General features: G+C 39.4%; 1 protein-coding gene across 4 annotated transcripts in view; it reads right to left on the reverse strand.

Annotated features, from left to right (window-relative positions):
• Positions 1 to 2,066: 2,066 nt before the first annotated feature.
• LOC127432058 (extracellular sulfatase Sulf-1-like) overlaps positions 2,067 to 21,331 on the reverse strand; it is a 57,209-nt gene continuing 37,944 nt past the window's right edge. For 2 of the 4 annotated variants that reach the window (XM_051682844.1, XM_051682846.1), the window contains exons 11-19: positions 18,288 to 18,498; positions 17,012 to 17,267; positions 16,671 to 16,767; positions 16,469 to 16,563; positions 16,019 to 16,096; positions 14,971 to 15,143; positions 14,738 to 14,880; positions 14,309 to 14,432; positions 2,067 to 4,496 (exon numbers count right to left, since the gene is read on the reverse strand). In XM_051682844.1, the coding sequence (XP_051538804.1) occupies positions 3,712 to 4,496; positions 14,309 to 14,432; positions 14,738 to 14,880; positions 14,971 to 15,143; positions 16,019 to 16,096; positions 16,469 to 16,563; positions 16,671 to 16,767; positions 17,012 to 17,267; positions 18,288 to 18,498 (1,962 nt within the window). In that variant the 3' untranslated portion in view covers positions 2,067 to 3,711. Of the gene's footprint in view, positions 4,497 to 5,952; positions 5,987 to 14,308; positions 14,433 to 14,737; positions 14,881 to 14,970; positions 15,144 to 16,018; positions 16,097 to 16,468; positions 16,564 to 16,670; positions 16,768 to 17,011; positions 17,268 to 18,287; positions 18,499 to 21,331 lie in introns of all 4 variants that reach the window. The other 2 variants (XM_051682847.1, XM_051682845.1) reach the window with 2 other exon arrangements.

The raw sequence follows: 21,331 nt of genomic DNA on the forward strand, positions 1-21,331 counted from the left end.
AATCATGGGGAAGACTGCTGATCTGACAGTTGTCCAGAAGACAATCACTGACACCCTTCACAAGGAGGGTAAGCCACAAACATTCACTGCCAAAGAAGCTGGCTGTTCACAGAGTGCTGTATCCAAGCATGTTAACAGAAAGTTGAGTGGAAGGAAAAAGTGTGGAAGAAAAAGATGCACAACCAACCGAGAGAACCGCAGCCTTATGATTGTCAAGCAAAATTGATTCAAGAATTTGGGTGAACTTCACAAGGAATGGACTGAGGCTGGGGTCAAGGCCTCAAGAGCCACCACACACAGACATGTCAAGGAATTTGGCTACAGTTGTTGTATTCCTCTTGTTAACCCACTCCTGAACCACAGACAACGTCAGAGGCGTCTTACCTGGGCTAAGGAGAAGAAGAACTGGACTGTTGCCCAGTGTTCCAAAGTCCTCTTTTCAGATGAGAGCAAGTTTTGTATTTCATTTGGAAACCAAGGTCCTAGAGTCTGGAGGAAGGGTGGAGAAGCTCATACCCCAAGTTGCTTGAAGTCCAGTGTTAAGTTTCCACAGTCTGTGATGATTTGGGGTGCAATGTCATCTGCTGGTGTTGGTCCATTGTGTTTTTTGAAAACCAAAGTCACTGCACCCGTTTACCAAGAAATTTTGGAGCACTTCAGGCTTCCTTCTGCTGACCAGCTTTTTAAAAGATGCTGATTTCATTTTCCAGCAGGATTTGGCACCTGCCCACACTGCCAAAAGCACCAAAAGTTGGTTAAATGACCATGGTGTTGGTGTGCTTGACTGGCCAGCAAACTCACCAGACCTGAACCCCATAGAGAATCTATGGGGTATTGTCAAGAGGAAAATGAGAAACAAGAGACCAAAAAATGCAGATGAGCTGAAGGCCACTGTCAAAGAAACCTGGGCTTCCATACCACCTCAGCAGTGCCACAAACTGATCACCTCCATGCCACGCCAAATTGAGGCAGTAATTAAAGCAAAAGGAGCCCCTACCAAGTATTGAGTACATATACAGTAAATGAACATACTTTCCAGAAGGCCAACAATTCACTAAAAATGTTTTTTTTATTGGTCTTATGATGTATTCTAATTTTTTGAGATAGTGAATTGGTGGGTTTTTGTTAAATGTGAGCCAAACTCATCACAATTAAAAGAACCAAAGACTTAAACTACTTCAGTCTGTGTGCATTGAATTTATTTAATACACGAGTTTCACAATTTGAGTTGAATTACTGAAATAAATGAACTTTTCCACGACATTCTAATTTATTGAGATGCACCTGTATATTGTGGAAAGAAGTAGAGTGTCACCTGGTGGTCAGATATGTGTACAACATACAGAATTGTAGATGACCGTAAAGTCACAAATCAGTTCATCACCATTTTCTCATTTGTCCTCAAATCCCCATCCTGCTACAGGTGGTTACGGACGTCTGCTCCTTCTTGTTTTAAATTCACGTATACTGTACATGTGCTACATGAAATTGTTAAAAACGTTTTGTCTGCGGTAATGGACAGCAGGCCACAGATGCTGTAAATAAACATCACGTTTAAAACAACGTGGCATGTTGATTTAAAAAAGAAAACATAAAAAAAGAAAAAAAAAATTAATTTCGTAATTTTTACTATGCTTTTACAATAATTGTGGTATGATATATATAAACAATCATCCATGCGATTACCTAATCAGCATCTATAGTGCCAAGCCAGTCAGGTTTCAGCTTCTTGGCAGAGCCTTACTAAAAAAAAACTTAAGTGTTTAAAGTATTAATTAGCATCATCCAGGAAAGCAACTGAAATGATCACATGAAGTCAGTTTAACTCGAAAGCAACTTATTGACACATGGACTCAATTAGGCTTGATCTAACAAGGATTCTGAAAGGCAGATGCTGATACAGTAGGATGTGGAGCCAACCCCAAAATGAAAACAGATTAGACCACAAACTGGCTGTATTTCTTACAGTACATTCTAAAAAACTGTTTTATTGTTGTCCTTAGATGAAATCCCATGTCTCAATACCTTTATTTTTTGAAGACCAGAAGCACAAGGTAGGTGAAACAAATGTTTGGCAGATTTTTATTTCAAAATAGCCTCTTGGCTTTCCAGAAGCCAGAATTGTTCCAACACCATTGGTTAAAAATAATGTAATATCTGTAAATTTTGCAGGTCACCTCATATTTAAACAAATTTTACTTCAGAAAGTAATTTAGACACTGTAGTTCTAAAGACAGGACAAAATTGGTCAGACAAAGGGTGACAGAAAACTCTGCTGAAATTAGGTTACGATCATATGATCTCACATTCTTCATAAAAAGAAACAAGCTCTACTTAAGTGATACATTTTTGTGAGTTAGTATTAGTGAAAAAGTTAAAAGGTAGAGCCTTCTATCTTAAGTCTTATGATAAAGGCACTTTTGGTGAATGCCATTCTTGCATGTATATGGACTGAATGCTGCTGAACTATTATACATTTTAAAGTGAAACAACATGTGTGAGAAAACCATTTCACTGACCAGAATAACCACTGAACCCATGCTTATCCTCACCCAATTGTGTAAAAAAAAAAGTGTTCAAGCAGTGTTTTAGTTTAAAACAGTGAACTGAACCGTCTAAGCTGTACTAAATAAACATGACACACAATACCATCATTCAGATATTAATTAATGAAAGTGAACAAATGTAGACACCAGAAAGGGATGATTTGACATCAAGACTAAAAAGGAATGTTCCAGGCTTAATATTAAAGCATGTGTGACAATGCTGTTTACTGCAAAAAATAATTACAACTCATCCCGTTTATTTAAAAACAAAGCAAATATCGCAGTTACAGTAAGGCACTTTGCAGTGGAAGTGAATGGGGCCAGTTCATAAACATTAAAATACACAGTTTTAAAAGTATAGTCACAAGATAAACATAGTGTTAACATGATTTTAGTGCGATTAAATCAGGGATTTACCAGATTACAGGGTTTACTGGCATTATGTCATCTTGACAACAAAGTTGTAATATTGGATGCAATATTACAAATGAGTAAGCAAGCGATTCTAGTTAGTGATTCTATCACACTAAAATCATGTTAACACATGTTTATTTCTTGTGGCTATTCTTTTGAAACTGTTTGTATTTGAATGTTTGTGGACTGGCCCCATTCACTTCCATTGTATGCAAGTGCCTAACTGTAACTGAGTTTCTTCTTTTCTTTTTTTAATAAATGAGGGACAAGTCGAAATGTTTGTGCCACTTAACTTTACTGAACCCAGAACATTGCTTAAATGCGAGAGATGTTTTTTTATATCGAACTGTTCTCATGTAAATGAGACTGTAAAATATGTTGAGATTGAGAAACATGAAAAAGTGCATCAAATATCTTGGGAAATAACCTGCATTTGATTAATTCAAGACTGAATGCAATGTTTTCACCATTTTAACCTGTTTCATTTTAAAACTATATATTAAAACCTTTGATGGCGTTTTCCACTTGAAACATTTGAGATGCATCCGATACTTTACCTCTAAATCTTTATATATATAATTTTTTTTTTTTTTTTTTTTTACAAAATGCATAACACTGATTTCTAATAAATGGAAGCACCTGTAAAAAATAAAAATAACTCAGATGATTCATACAGAGGAAGCAGTCCATGCTCTCTGGGGTTATTGTCTTCGAGTTGGCTGGCTTCACAGTGCATGGCCGCAGTCTTTTCTCAAAGGGAAAGGCCCGAGGCACTGCCCTCTGTGTCCTTAGGGTCCCTGGGCTTGAGAGTAAAGGGTTTGACACTTTCATTCCACCTCTCCTGAGGGCTGTCAGTCTGGAGTGGAGGCATGTCCCTGGCTTGCTCTGGGGGTTTAGCTGGCTGTGGGGAGAGGGGAAGGTAAACTTGGGCCTGAAAAATATCCTCCTCGTCCTGCTGGTGTTTTGGGGTCTGGTGGAGTTCCAGTTGCTCCTGCATGATTTTAGAGCTGTGCAAAAGGAAGTCATGGTGGGTCTCCAGCTCAGTGACACCGTTGCCACTAAATGTCATCCCGTCATTGTCCAGCTCATTTTCCAGCTGCTGAATCCAGGTGTCTCTGAGAAGATGACTCAGCTCGGTTTGGTGTCCCTCTGGGAGATCATTAAGAGACTTTAGAGTCTCTTTATGTGTTTTGGGAGTCAGGCCTGCTGTGGTGGGGCTCGAAGTGACCACAGGTGGCCATTCCTCCTGGACAGGTCTTCCAGCACCGCTGGCCTCCTCCAGCACCCCAGAGCCCAGCTCAGCAAGGGGGTTCAGCCCATTGGTTTGGTTGAGTTCCTTTAAATTTCTCAGCAGCACAAACATACTATCTACATCCTTCCAAAAGTTTGTCCAGTCATCCAGGCTTGGACTGTAGTTGTGTCTGTGTTCATACAGACTCTTGTTTACACTGTACAGATCTGCCAGTCCTTGCCGGTTGACATCCTCTGTGAAATTGGGCAGCTTATCCTTTGTGTACGTCCCAGGTTGGTTGTGCTCTAGAAAAGGGAGAAGGAAGGAAAGAACTCCATTAGGTCTGAAGGTCTAACAGTGGCTGTGCAAGAAAAGCATTTGCTTTGGAATGTATCTAAAACATGCAGCTATGCCTGGCAAGAGGCCAGGGCCTTGAATAAGTGCCCCGCACAACACTGCAGTGCTTTTGTAAGCCATGGACCAATACAAAGCTTTAAAGCAGTAAAGCAGTGTGAATGCAGATTGAGTCAACCAATATCGTATGCCTCCAAATGAAACACCCAAATCCAATACATCATAAGAGGTGCACGGACAGACTGAAAATCTCCAAAGCAATAAGAATCTTTAAAAATAAAACATCCAACAATTCTTTGAAAGTGACAAAAAGATGGAAAATCCAGACAACCTGGAACCAAGAAAATGGCAACCAAAACAAAGGAAAAAAAAAAAAGAAAAATCTGCAAAAACAAAGTGTTAAAGGGAGGGCAAGATGGAATGGGCATTCCCAGAGTAGGTCAGGCAGTAACTGATGGCCTAGGGGAGACACAGGCAGCAATACTGCTGCAGTGAACCAGAACTGCCACTCAACTCAGGGTCTACAGAGATGTGGTGTACAGTGTGGAAAATTACTTAAAGGGATAGTTCACTCAAATTACAATTGTCATCATTCACTCACTCACTCTGATGCTGCTCCAAACCTATACGACTTCCGTGGCACACTAATGGAGATGTGAGGCAGAATGGCAGCCTCAGTCACCATTCACTTTCATTGCATCTTTTTTCGATATTATGAAAGTGAATAGTGACTGAGGCTAAAATACTGCCTCACATCTCCATTTGTGTTCCACAGAAGAAAAAAAAAAATCATTTTTGGGTGAACCATCCCCTTACGAATGGAATGAGAACAGACATGGGTTCATCTAGTCTCAAAGACTCACAGGAATGAAAGGCTTGGCCTCCTCAACTTTGACCATTTTCGATGCTGCTGTTGCCTGGTAAGCAGGTAAGCCAAAAAACAGATGTCAGGACAGGCGTGAATGAGAAAATGTAACAGTCTGCTTGTGATGCAGTAGAGTCAAAGAAAAGTTGATGTTCCGTGGAATGAAATGTCCAAATATATACTACTCCCCAATAATAAACTATATCCGAGTTGATGCGTGTATGAATAGCTGAAGTTTTGGAATTTAATTTGCAAATCATTTAACAGCAAATTTACTATAAGAATGTGTACATAACCTGAAATTTTGGAATAACAACAAATAAACAATTCCATAAATTAGAGGAATGCATTTGTAATTGCTGTTTACCGCTTATATTGTGATGATTTGAAATGAATGTACTGTAATGTACCTGAATTCATGTTAGCTAAACCCAGCATGCAACCACACACACTTAGCTCAATGAAACATCGCATATTAGTGGAAATGAGCTGCCCATGCAGTTATTTCAAAAGCCAATAAGGGATTCAAAAAGTGTGGATACCTGTTTTGATCATAGCTTCCTCCATCTTTACTCCCTGATCAGGAAAATAAAAGCAATTCATTGTTAAATGTCTATTGTGATTTAAAAGAAAAAAATAAATAGAACAAAATCATATTGCAGTTCTTCATGCAAAACCCCAGCTCCTGAGGAGAGGTATTGTTAGTTTAAAAGACACAATGATGTGGCGGAAAACTGAAATGAATGAGCAACTACAAGGGTGCTCATTTGATGGTCCTGCTTGCATTAAGAAAAAGATGCATTTTTCAGGTGGTAAGAAGGTGTTGCGTTGGAATGGAATGAATGTTACATGACATTAAAAGCATTCTGCAATGTTTTTGTACAGTCTTGTATGACCTAAGGTAAGGAACATGAGAATTGCACTAATGTGTATTAAGGGATAGTTCACCCAAATATTAAAATGCTCTCATCATTTACTCCCCCTCATGCCATCCCAGATATGTGACTTTCGTTCTTATGCATAATACAAATGAAAGATTTTTAGAAAAATCTCTCAGCTCTTTAGGTCCATACAATGCAAGTAAATGGTGGCCAGAACTTTGAAGGTCCAAAAATCGTATTAGGACCCTAAAAGAGATCCACACTACTCCAGTGGTTTAATCCATTTCTTCTTTAGCAATATGATAGGTGCAGGTGAGAACCAGATAAAAAGTACTTTTTCACTACCACTCTCCACTTTCTTCTTCTTTAGTTTTTGGCAGTTCACATACTGGGCAGTGAGGAGAATTTATGGTAAAAAACAAATTACTGAAATTAATTTTTCAGTGGGTTTCTCACCCACACCTATCATATAGTTTCTGAAGATATGGATTTAACCACTGGAGTCTTATGGATTACTTTTATGCTGCCTATATATGCTTTTTGGACCTTAAAAGTTCTGGCTACCATTCACTTGCATTGTATGGACCTACAGAGTGGAGATATTTTTCTAAAAATCTTGCATGAATGTGTGTGCATATCCCTTTAAGCCTTTTAAGGCTACGCTACAGATTTATCCCTGTTGAAATTAACAGTGTAGACTATCCAAGTCAGACTGCTGGTCTTAACTGGTGTGTCAGACTGATTAGGCTAGTCTGGTTTTAGAGTAGTTTTGGGCACTTTCCAGCTGGCCAGTTAGACCATCTTAAACCGATAGGACTAGCAAACTCTTAGAGTGGTTCAAGATGATTTTTTTTTTTTCAGCAGTGATTATGAACCAAGAAATGTGATGCCATCATTTTTGCCTCTAAAACAAAAGTTAGTTGTTGAAAACAGCCATGACAACTCATCCTTTATACATCAAAATATTATTTAACACAGAACATCAAAGCAGCTGTTACAACTGATCTTTATGATTTTTCCTGTTGTTGTGATGTCAATAGGATGAGTCAGTCTCTCCTCACAGGAAATTATAAACAGCTTTCCACTGTTCTGGAAGTAAAATGGACCTGGTGACAGCATACTCTTAACGGCCAAATACTCAATGTTATAAAGACATCTTCCTTCCTACTGAACAGAGATCCCAAAAAATACAATGTTTTTAACCACAATTCCACTTCTAAATAATATTAAAAAAACACCCAAAGAGGATGGTGTCAAATATAACTTTATAATTTAAGATCATGAAGAGTTTACACAGAACACACACACAGGTTCTTACACCTACAAATATAACAACATAGCATCTCTTTTACATTTATGCATCAGCACTTTCACTGGAGCAATGTTAATCTAGTCTGGTATTCACTAGGTGTTAAAAAGGCCATTACTTGTCAGTATAATATGCCTTCTGATTAAGTCTCTCTCCTTTGCCGAGATTGAGTGACGCACAGCATCCAGCACAGCAGCCAATCAGCGTCCGCTGATCAACGTGCAGGCGAGCAACCCGCTCACGGCACTCAGGGTTGAGTGAGCTCGCCAGAGCGCCGATACGGATGTAAACTTAGCCATTGCATGTAATATACAGGTGCATCTCAATAAATTAGAATGTCGTGGAAAAGTTCATTTATTTCAGTAATTCAACTCAAATTGTGAAACTCGTGTATTAAATAAATTCAGTGCACACAGACTGAAGTAGTTTAAGTCTTTGGTTCTTTTAATTGTGATGATTTTGGCTCACATTTAACAAACCCACCAATTCACTATCTCAAAAAATTAGAATACATAAGACCAATAAGAAAAACATTTTTAGTGAATTGTTGGCCTTCTGGAAAGTATGTTCATTTACTGTATATGTACTCAATACTTGGTAGGGGCTCCTTTGGCTTTAATTACTGCCTCAATTCGGCGTGGCATGGAGGTGATCAGTTTGTGGCACTGCTGAGGTGGTATGGAAGCCCAGGTTTCTTTGACAGTGGCCTTCAGCTCATCTGCATTTTTTGGTCTCTTGTTTCTCATTTTCCTCTTGACAATACCCCATAGATTCTCTATGGGGTTCAGGTCTGGTGAGTTTGCTGGCCAGTCAAGCACACCAACACCATGGTCATTTAACCAACTTTTGGTGCTTTTGGCAGTGTGGGCAGGTGCCAAATCCTGCTGGAAAATGAAATCAGCATCTTTAAAAAGCTGGTCAGCAGAAGGAAGCATGAAGTGCTCCAAAATTTCTTGGTAAACGGGTGCGGTGACTTTGGTTTTCAAAAAACACAATGGACCAACACCAGCAGATGACATTGCACCCCAAATCATCACAGACTGTGGAAACTTAACACTGGACTTCAAGCAACTTGGGCTATGAGCTTCTCCACCCTTCCTCCAGACTCTAGGACCTTGGTTTCCAAATGAAATACAAAACTTGCTCTCATCTGAAAAGAGGACTTTGGACCACTGGGCAACAGTCCAGTTCTTCTTCTCCTTAGCCCAGGTAAGACGCCTCTGATGTTGTCTGTGGTTCAGGAGTGGCTTGACAAGAGGAATACGACAACTGTAGCCAAATTCCTTGACATGTCTGTGTGTGGTGGCTCTTGATGCCTTGACCCCAGCCTCAGTCCATTCCTTGTGAAGTTCACCCAAATTCTTGAATCGATTTTGCTTGACAATCATAAAGCTGCGGTTCTCTCGGTTGGTCGTGCATCTTTTTCTTCCACACTTTTTCCTTCCACTCAACTTTGTTAACATGCTTGGATACAGCACTCTGTGAACAGCCAGCTTATTTGGCAATGAATGTTTGTGGCTTACCCTCTTTGTGAAGGGTGTCAATGATTGTCTTCTGGACAACTGTCAGATCAGCAGTCTTCCCCATGATTGTGTAGCCTAGTGAACCAAACTGAGAGACCATTTTGAAGGCTCAGGAAACCTTTGCAGGTGTTTTGAGTTGATTAGCTGATTGGCATGTCACCATATTCTAATTTTTTGAGATAGTGAATTGGTGGGTTTTTGTTAAATGTGAGCCAAAATCATCACAATTAAAAGAACCAAAGACTTAAACTACTTCAGTCTGTGTGCATTGAATTTATTTAATACACGAGTTTCACAATTTGAGTTGAATTACTGAAATAAATGAACTTTTCCACGACATTCTAATTTATTGAGATGCACCTGTAGTTTATACATTTCATGGGTGTTGTGTGTCAGTGCAAAGTAAGTGCATATTGTTTGATATTTGTAACGATTAAATGAGGAATACGCTTGATCTGTTTTCTTATACTTTTGCCATCACAATGTGCATCGGGTTAAGGCTAATATTTATTGTATCGTTAAAACGTTTTGATATTAATGTATATTACTGTTACACTTTGTTGTTTATATTGATGTTACTTATCTATATTTATGGGTTTCGGTGTAATTTAATTGTTAAATATTCTAATTTGAGGTGTTCAAAAGTTGTAAACAACTTAATGCGCACGTGAGTGGAACATGCCCAGACAGAGCACCGCTGTCAAGCCATATGCTAGACTTTGTAACACTGATAAAGCTGTTTAGTGTTTAACCTATGGTAATGCATATGACCAGTTTTTGTTTCCCTTTAATTATTAATCCTAATTATCCTGTCTTTAATTTAATATTTATCATGTATATATCCATTTTGTAAGTTTCATGTTAATCACAATGTTTATACTTATCTACATTTTCTGTTTTTATAGAAATCCACACACACATGCAAAGACACTGATCCATGCAATCATTTGAGTTGTTGTGTTGACAAATAAACGTGTTACTCCCAAATCGCAGACATCTATGGATTCTTACCGGACACCCTGTGGCTGGTTTCAAATTTACCAGAAGTCAACCTAAATAGGATCATGCTATCAATAGCCAAAACATTTCTTTCATGGTCCTTTGAGCCGGATGTGAGACTTACTTTAGGCTTATAAGATGTCCAGACATGCAGGAGATGAGCCAACTGGGCGTGTAAGAAGGAAGACTGCCTTTCCTGCCTGATATGAAGATTGTGATCTCACTGGCTTCACCCTGCCTAAGCTGTATCCCGAACCCGTGTCACCACACACTCAGATACCCACCAATCAGTCAGAAGGTGAAGAGCCTCATAGTTCAGAAGAGTGGTCTGACACTGAACCAAGCAGGTCTGAAACTGGCATCCTTAAGCAACGGAATAGAAATCTGCACCATGCAAATGACAACATGTTTCACACTGTACAGATAATTCAGCAGGAAAGGGATGCATTGCAGCAGACAAATCAGCAGTATGCTCAAGAGCTCTCTCAACTTAAGTGGCAGATGCAGCAGCTACAAATTCAGGTCGATCAACAACGGCCTGTAGCTTAACCCCCTCCATCTGGAATTCCTGCAAGTCAACCGTGCTCTAGCCAACCTATTCCTGCACCACGACGTGGTAAAAGCATGCAGTCTGCTGAGAGAGGTTTTAGGCCTGTGCCATCTCCACGCTTCAGACAACAAGATAGTCCCTCAGATTCTGAACATTCCCCAGCTTTATTGGCTGCTCCTAGGGACAAAGATTACTCCCTCTATGACACTCCAGTTGCCCAGCCATACAGTTGGGAGGTCCTAAAAGAGGAAGAAAACTACTAGCATGAACAAGATTATTATCCCCCAGATCAGCCAGAGTATGCAGCCTCTACACCCTACAATTCTGCCTGGCACCGCCAAATGCCCCATAGTTCACCTCAGTACCAAGTACCTCAGCTTGAACAAGAGCCAATGTACAGAGGCCCTACTCCCACCATACCAGACTTTGTACATCCAAACCAGAGATAGTTTTCATGGCTGAAGATCACCTTAGAGAACACATTCCCTGCTAATGCCACAGAAAAGGTTTAAATTTCAGATCCTTACAGACCATCTCAAACTAGAAGAGGCGTTACTCATTGCTGATTCATACTGTCACTCTCAATACCTGCACTAGATCAGCAGTATGTCCAGCCACACCAGCTTGCATTACAACGAATAGCAGAACTTATGGATGGCCCAAATATAATCAGCAGAGACATAAAAGCCTCCAGACTGTTCACCCTAAAAGTTTGTTCTCTCGTTGGTATGCTGGGGCTACTTGGAAAGAAGGGCACCTTCGAACTGCAGTGTGGCTCCCATGTCTCCAGACTGTTGGGGAAATTACCACATGATTTCAGATCTAATTTCTGCTGGTTTGTACATCCACAGCACATGCCCATTCCAACCCTTTTGGATCTATCTGAATGGCTAGAGTATGAAATCCAAGTACAGGAGGACACTTTAAGGTTCGTAACCAGTCAGCGCAGAGGGTCTATAGCACAGACTCGAGATATGATCAAAGACCACAAGTCTCCTAATTAGAATACTAACATTCTACTCACTGAGAAAGCGCTGATTGACACAACATAATCATCTCCTAACATGAAAACTGTTCAAAAACCTTACTGCCCTTATTGCGATCACACTAAGCACTCCTAGAATAATTGTTCTAATTTCAAGCAACTCACTACAAACCAGAAACGTATATGGGTCAAGGAGAACAACCGGTGTTGGCGCTGTGGCAGGAGCCATCAAGCATCAGACTGCAGCCTGAAAATGCACTGCAAGCAGTGTAACAGCCGACATCATCTTGTCCTTCATGACACTACAGTGAAAAGTGCTGAGGGCTCATGGACTGTGTCAAATGAAGCTGCCGTCACTACTACCAATTCCTGTCTTCTTAATACCATGAATGAGATTCTTCTACACCTACAGGGGCTTCCACTGAGGCATCTAGAGACTGTCCATCCTGTAATGCTTAATATACCCCCATCTTATTACTCCAGTGGAGCCGGTCCGCCTGCTGCCATCAAGACACGCCTTGGCTGGACATTACTGGGCCCTGTGCAGCATCTCCAGCATGAGATCAATGAACAGACTTGTTTCTTCACCTCAACTTCATCTCCTGAGGCAGATATCCCAATTTGATGTGCAGTGGTGGCATCAGCACCTTCCGGGGGTCCACCAGTGGCTCCCACTTGACGTTGTTCCTCCCCACAGATAACTCGGTCTGCTGTGGCCAGTCCTGCCTGTGGTAGTGTGCCTTGGTGTCCCTGCTGTCCCAAAGGCAAAGATAGCAGGGAAAATTGGTAAAACCGCCTTGGAGACCCATCAGGAATGCCACCATTTTGAAGTCACCTGTGACCTCCCAGCCATACTCATCATACTTTAAGATGTCCAGCAAGGTCTTGATGCTGTTGTAATCCTCTTTGAGGTGCACCGAGTGAGCCAGGGGAAGAGATGGGTACTTGTTACCATTATGGAGCAGCACGGCTTTAAGGCTCCTGGATGAGCTGTCAATGAAGAGGCACCAATCATTCTGGTTACAGGCGATTTCGATTGCCTCGAACAGACTGGTCACATTGCGGCAGAAGCAGAGCCCATCTTGACAGGCGAAGAAGCTGGAAAAAGTTTGGTGATGCTTCCTTTGATCTGTGACTTGCACACTTTCATTCAACAAGTTCCACTGCTTGAGCCTAGACATCAAAAGCTCGGTATTGGACTTGGTGAGACCAAGATCTCTAATCAAGTCATTTTGGTTGGGGTAGTATGGGTTTCTCTCCTTAGCTCCACCTCTGAAATCCCTCAAAGTCCATATCCTTGATGCTCATCTTGATAAATTCAAGGAGAACACGGGAACGAACTCAGAGGAGCAAGGCGAGCGCTTCCATCAGGATATAATGGACTTTGAAAGCCACTACCAAGGACAGTATAACAAGAACATGATGGGAGTCTACACAGTGTTATGAGCAATACGCTTGATCTGTTTTCTTATACTTTTGGTGTCACAGTGTGCATCGGGTTATTAAGGCTAATCATTATTGTATCTTTAAAACAGTTTGATATTAAATGTATATTACTGTTACACTTTGTTTATATTGATTTTACTTATATTTATGGGTTTCGGTGTAATTGTTAAATATTCTAATTTGAGGTGTTCAAAACAACTTAATGCGCATCTGAGTGGAACATGCCCAGACAGAGCACCGCTGTCAAGCCATATGCTAGTCTTTGTAACACTGATAAAGCTGTTTAGTGTTTAACCTATGGCAATGCATATGACCAGTTTTTGTTTCCCTTTAATTATTAATCCTACTTATCCTGTCTTTCATTTAATATTCATCATGTATATATCTATTTTGTAAGTTTCATGTTATTATCACAATGTTTATACTTATCTGCATTTTCTGTTTTTATAGAAAACCACACACACATGCAAAGACACTGATCCGTGCAATCATCTGAGTTGTTGTGGTGACAAATAAACTGGTTACTCCCACATCTCAGACATCTATGGACTAAGTCTCTTACTGGACACCCTGTGGCTGGTTTCAAATTTACCAGAAGTCAATCTAAATAGAAACGTGCTATCAATAGCCAAAACATTTCTTTCACTAGGATTGGAGAAAAATGCAAAAGTATGAGATGATATGATTGCAAGACTGCTGGTATCAGAGCATAGTCCCCTGGTGAGAGAATGAAATGGAAATATTAATGGGGGGTGGGGGTGGGGGGGGTGTGTAACCAATTTATCATCCATCATTAGAAATCATGCCACATTGCATCACGTGATAAACCCCATTCATGCTTCATGCAAAAATCGGACCAAGTAAAACATGCCAGACCATGTGTTGCTAAAGAATGGACACAGCTGCAAAACTTGGCAATAATGAGATTTTAGTTACAGAAATTTCATCCTCTATTTTACCATGTTTTGCAAAAAAAAATAAAAATAAATAAAAAATAGGAGTTTCATGTAAGAGCAATATGTAGGATATTAAAAAACACTAAGACTGGATACAATGGATGTAACAGCATTTTGACAGTGAAATATATAATGAATATATAATGACAATGAAAAGCTTTCTGAAACAAACAAATAAGGTGAGCTAGCATGTGTCTTCCCCCATTTTAACACACAAAGGGTGGTGCAGAGAGAGAGCAGGATTTTTACCTGCATCTGAACTTTTCGGTTTGGGGTTGCACTGTTTGTGGCCTTGACAGCTCCTCATTTCCATTAGCTGAAGATGCAGTTGGCTTAAGACATCCCTCTCCACAGTATAAACTGTATTGCTTAACTGCAAAAACATACAGTGCATTCACAGAGCCAGTAAGTGAAGTGAATAAATGAAATTGCTATTTATTACCTTTTCATTGCTTTTATTTGACAGGATGGTGGAGAGAGACAGAAAGAAAGTGAGAGGGGGCTAATGCTATCAAGAAATGCAGGCCAGACTTAAACGTGCATCTCCACAGGAGCACCAAGTCTCCTGACTGTCTGGAGCACACAAACTTCCGCTGCTCCACAGCTCTGACTCAAGAGCAAATCTGATGATATTTTAGGAATCGCAGAGTGCAACTAAAACACATCATATAGCCTTACCTGGTAAGGGTCACTGTTTAGGTCAAAGTACTCCAGGAATCCAGTGGCAAATTCACAGAAGAGCGTGTTGTGAGTGTCATTAATAGTTCTTAGACACCAGTATGTGTTGTTGTTAGAGCTGGTGCAGGCACAGAAGCCACCCACTATAGAGAACAAGAATTTGTTTATATATTTGTTTACTATAACCTGACACTATTTTGTTTGGAGTCATGTATCATTGACCATTTCCTTACAGTTCCAGAAGGGGGCGGTCTGCCAGTGGTCATTATTATGTGTGAAGCAGGTCAGGCCAGGAAGACTGCAGTCATCACCCTTCTTCTGCCGCTTTCTCTCCTTCCTCTCTTTTTTCCTGCGACGGATCTCATTGTAGAGCTGAGCCTTGCTGTCCACTTCCTGCATTACCTCTCTGTGGCATAAATACATTTGAAATTAGAGCCAGATTGAAAGTGAACTCCATCCCAGGTGAATTACACAATGAGGTGGGGACATGTAGACCAGCCGATACTGCATAAACAATAGGGAGAGAGGTCATGAGAAGGGAAAACGATCTTGTACACATCCCCCATCCACAAGATCACCACCAGTTACTTGCCCCATTCTCTGATGTTGGGTTTTATTGTTGCAGATTAGGATGATTCATTATCTCACAAACCAATATCTTACAAATGTGCAATTACAATTATTTGTTTATACTTTAAAACTAGTTCTAAGCTAATAGAAAATGGTATTGGTAGATGATGGTCTAGTTAAGGAAAGAGCTCTTTGGTTAATAACCCCATGAGGATCTGACCTGTGAATTATGACAGAGTATGAAAAGGGAAATTTAAAACTTCACTAATCTACAACACATTCAGTACACACATGCATGCATGCATGCATGCAGAATTCACACACAAACATAAACAGGACCAACAGAGAATGCTTGGAGTGAATCCATCACCAATATTCTGTGGTTGCATAACTTCCAAAAGCCAATATTTCTTCAATATACTGTCTCCAAACAGACTGTTTTAAAGCACACAGGATTCACATCACAGCCTTGTACCATTCAAATAAACTTGTACTATGTACACCCACATACAATATTCTTTTGATAAGTAGTAGCATTACCATTGTAAAATGAACCAAATGGTTGACTGTGTTTTTGAGACATCATACAATCACCATACAAAGTTAATCCAACACACTTTATTCCAACAATTAGAAGATACAGCTGTACTGAGGACAGACATATGGACGGGAAAAGACACACGAACATGTACACACATGAGAACAACTCACTTAAAGGGATGGAGGTGGTCATTCCTATTCTTCAATCTCTCGGGTTTGTTTTTCTGCTCTCTCTCTTTACTATAGTAGCTGGTTATAATGAGAGAACAGCACTAAATTAAAGGTAACGGTCTAGACGGAACTTCTAAAAATACCTTGATCTAACTCAGAAATTAATTTGGGTCATAATGCTGTTCAGATTTAAAACAAAACCAATTATTATTCAATTAGGATTTAGCAGTTCAATGATGTCAAAATCTACCAGTGCAACATCATACAGGTTATCTTTTCATAAACAGATTTCAGACCAAATGGATTGTGTTAGGAAACTTGAATTAAGAACTATTGCAAAAAGTAGGCTGAGAGTGAACCAAAGGCCAATCATGTTTCCATAGTCTGCTTAGAGATGCAAGGAATTGATTAACCATTTTTGAGATTTTGAGACTTTAAAACGGAACTGACCTCTTCTTTCCACAGTCACATTCATCTGGTCTCCTCCTCTTCAGATGACCTCTAACCTCACGCAGTTTCTTCATTTTATCCTGGAGAAGTTCAATCTGTGGAACAAGCACATAAGACAAACACTATGTAGTTTACAGCAGTAATCTTAGTCAATATACAAAAGTGAAATGGGCCTCCAAGAAATTATGTGTTGACCGCTTACCTCCTGGTCTACAAAGTTCTTGTGGTCTTTCCATGCTCTAGAAGACTGGTAAATCTCTCTTTCACAGCGCACAGTGTCATTCATTAGTATGAAACACCTGTGATACCATGGTAACACGAATAACAAATGAGAAAAAAAAGCACTTTGAAAGGCCACAAACAAGCAAAAACAAAAAGTAGTGTAATGCTACAATGGAAAACAAAGATTAGAAAGCAAATTATGTCAGGCATAATGTTAATTTTACACAGAGGAATGCAATTACTACTTTTATCAAACATTTCGCAACAACACTGCGTTTTGCTAAAATCACCAAGTTGTGCCCATTGGATTGGAGCTCTTACTTGTGTGTAACTTTGAGAGAATTGGTGTAGCCCACTGCATTAGTGTCATCTGACTGCATTTCCTCTGAGCCATCCACAGACTCCAGCCCTAAGTCCGGATCAAAGGCTCCTTCAAGATCATAGTGCTGTCTGCTGATTGGTCGAGGCTCAAGGGGAGTTTTGTCATCAGCCTGCAGGTCCACATCATAGATCTCTCCCTCAAATTCCACTGACAGAGATCTGGTAGGCCGTGTGTGCACAAAGCGAGGTCTGTAGCCTGAGGGAAGAGATCAGTGTAAGCCAAACATACTTTAATATTTATATAGCATACATAATTTATATACATTATTACCATATCTAAATATTTCTATACATATTGAAATATATTTCCTTAAATCCTCAATAATATATATATATATATATATATATATATATATATATATATATATATTCAAAAAAAAATATGCCACTTTATTGAATTTTCAGCTCATCACCAATAGATGGCACCAAAACATGAGTCAGGGCTCTCTTAAAATAATTGAATCCAGATACAGTTCAGTCTATTAGTAATGGGGACTGATTCTTCACAGTGACTCAAATCTTTTAAATTTGTTCACTAAAATAACTTTTCATTCACCGATTCACTGAGTGACCTATCCAAACAGAAAAGTTTATTTGTATTTTTTTATTTAATAACATATTATCAGAATACAGGACAATAATGACAAGCGATTGCTGATGTCGTACTGTTGATAAATGATGATCTACTTTTCATGAAATACTGCTTACACAGAACTTAGCCTATATGACAATGTTTACTTTAAAGTGTTTAAACTGTAAATACATTGTGGACGATTATAAGAGTGCATATTTAGTTTTCTCTATGTGTTTGTGTGAGCTGGGGAGCAAAGACATTTCAAAATAAGAGTCCCGGTGTAATTCGAACTTATTAAAAGTTCCGTGTTATGTACCAAATCAAATTTTTATCTGATTGTTATAAATTTTGGTTGCACAAAAAAATTGGATTTTATTCAGTTGACACTTGTTGCCATTATGTCTGTGCCTATCACAATCCGGAAAGACTAAGATTCTATTAGTAGATTTTACAAAAATCAGCCAATTAATCGGTTATCTGCCTTTTCCACCATCATAGTTATCGTACTGGCAAAATCCAATATCGGTCAACCTCAATTTTCAAGAATGGCACCCAAGAGTTCAGTGTTTGTCTAAAAACAACCTTGAAAATCTAACAACCCTATTCCACAATAACTTAATCTGGATTTCTGAGCATGCTTACGTGGACTTCTGCTCTGGGCGAACCGTCTGTGTGCCCGGCGCTCTGCCTTGGCTGATTTGTAAGGTTGGTCTCCGCAGTGGCAGTCTTTTTCCCGGCTGTCATAGCTTCGAGAACGGAGACTCCTTGTCCTTTTCTTGGATCCCTCCTTCAGGGAGCCCTTACACTTCTGCAAACGCCATTTCCCACTGACCTCCTCGACACAGTGCCATTTCTGGAACAAAGAGCAAAATAACTTTCAATAAAAATCTAGTAGGAGGTCAAACTTGTCTGGCTAACCACTTAGTGTGCAAAAGCCACCCCATTTGCATAATTAGAGATTGTCTCTGAATGAAATTAATCCTCGGACTGCAAACAGAGTTTAGCATTTGAGCATCTGTAGAGTAATCCCACTTATTCACAACTGTAAGAGCCCCACCTTGCAAATCTTTTCCATAAAGCAGCAATCAGAAGCTACTTTAGACCTAATCTCCTAATTTGATTTAGCCATTTGCTCTGCAGATGCTCAAAGCTGACCACAACTCAGACATGTGCTCACAACCATGGGAAACCATTTTCAAACAATGGCCACAGCAATGCTCAGATTTCCTGTGGAGTCCTGTCATTGAGTTTATATATCTGCTTGTGCTGGTAAATCAGGCTTACAGGCACACAGATGGAGAAGCCTCCAGCTAGGATGTTTGTTTCAGGGCAATAAACCACAAAAGGGTGAGCCAAAGCTGGCCTGAGCACTTTCACTCGTTTAGTTCATCCAGACAAGCATACAGTAGACAAACACACATGCACTAAAACCCAGTGCATGCTGTATGCTTTTGGGCACAATTTTGCAGTGTGAGACAAGTTTCGGGAATTGTAAAAGATGTCTTTCCTCATATTGCAAAATTGACTCTCTTGACCGAGAGCCAAACAGATGCATTCGATCCATGTGCACTACGACTGTTTGTGATACTCTTTGAGCACAGTCAGGCGCATACACCATCAACACGCAAAAATGGCGACTGTTCGAATGATTACAAAAACTAGGCTTCACGCAACAGTCCACACGTACTGTGCCTATGACGAAATTTGCATCATGCGCAATGTGCTCAAGACGTACTAGCCTGCAGAAAACTGAAATATTTGTCCTTTATTGTGACATGTTTCTTGAATGGCAATTCATTTTCTTGCAACAAATCTTACCCACTGGTGAAGTTCTAAAAGTGTGAGAAATTTAAGGTCGCAGTGCTGCAGTGTGACTGTTCCGATGATGAACGTCTAACGAAAAACTAGTAGGAGAACAGCAATAACGATGTGTGTGTGCGTTTGTGTGTGAGGGAGAGAGAGAGAGAGACGTTTAGTTAAAAAACATGGTACTAGCTTTTCCATATGATATGTAACTTAAATATTGTTCCCTTTACATTATGAATATACCATTACAATTATGTGAAGTCACTCGAGTGCGCTCTGAAGTTCATGACCTCTTTTGGTCAGAGGCAACTTACTCCAGACAGATTTAGGCTTTTTTCTTTTACATTTTCCAGGCAAAACATTGTCAGCATTAACACAAGGGCTTGCTTGCTATGCATGATATTAGGTCAATGTGTCAATGAGGATAGCAGAATGGACCAGTCAGCGCTGCTAAGTGTAACCGAAGTCTGGAATGCGATGTATATTGTACCCAAGGACATGAAAGATCGATTTCACACATTCAAATTTGGCTTTAATATAAGATCTCTCCAGGGTCATTTTGTATAATCTGACACGTAACAATTGTGAAAGACCAAAAAACTCAAAAACTGTAGTGTGCACCAGGCTTAACACAGGTTGAGCATTGCTTCTCTCAGACATCTACACACACAAGGAGACTGACTCCAAACAGCCACTAGTCAAACAGACATGAGCAAACAGAGCTACCGCCAACTATGCGAAGGCTCACTACTTCACTACTTGCATGACAAAGACACATCTCAAACTCAGGAAGAAACACACAGAGAAACTAACACAGGCATTAACTTTCACATACCCTCAATAACACACTGCCCTCATTGACTCCACTGCAGGCACTTGTCAATTATTGCATAAATGCTGTCGTTGCAAGGCTTTAACATCACATTCCTACTAGTCACAGAGGAAAAGCACGGCCTCAGAGAGTGAGGGAGTTGAGACCAACAGTGCATTAGCAAGACAGAGACTGATACTATCCACAAGCTAAGACTTGAACTGGAAGTAGTAGACCAAAACTACAATAAGCTTTGTCTGGTTTCAGCACCTTAAACATGAGTGCATTTCATGCCAAAACAACAATGTCTAAATGGGGTTAAGTAATGGGTGACTGGGGGGAAATGTAGAAATTGATTTGAAAAAGATTTGTAAATGGGATAAAATTGTGCAGTACACTGTAAAATAATAATTTACTTAATATTTTTCGTCTTGTTTTCAAGTAAAAATTTCTTAACATCCTTGATCCAAGGCATAAGATGCTTTCTGGAAAATATCTTAAATTAAGCGTATTTTTCTTGCCCCATTGGCAATGTTTTTATATATATATATATATATTTTTTTTTTAACACTTTACAATAAGGTTCCATTTGTTAACACTAACTAATGTATTCTGTATCATGAACTAATAATAAACTATTTATTTTTTACAGCATTTATTAATATGTTAACACTAGTAAATAAAAAATATAATTGCTGTTCATGTTAGTTCATAGTGCATTAACTAATGTTAAATAATACAACTTTTGATTTAAAAAATATATTACTATATTTTGAAATTAACATTCATTCTTATCTTTTTTTAACCTTCAGAGACAGACAAAGATTTATATAGAGATTGACAGTTTTTTCTTTTTTTTTTTTTTTTTTTTTTTTTTTAAAGGAAACCACTGATTATAAAAAGCTTGATTTTTCTAACATATTGTGTTTTGGGGTGAATTTTGTGTGACGCAAGAAAACAATAGCAGTCTATGGTATAAACTTGATCTTAATCTTTAGCAAGCTGTGAGATTCAGAATGCACCCCCCTTCCATAAAGTTGTTGTGATACAGTTCAGAGTGTCAGCTACT

The sequence above is a fragment of the Myxocyprinus asiaticus genome, chromosome 41 (assembly GCF_019703515.2).
Source record: "Myxocyprinus asiaticus isolate MX2 ecotype Aquarium Trade chromosome 41, UBuf_Myxa_2, whole genome shotgun sequence".
Taxonomy (NCBI): domain Eukaryota; kingdom Metazoa; phylum Chordata; class Actinopteri; order Cypriniformes; family Catostomidae; genus Myxocyprinus; species Myxocyprinus asiaticus.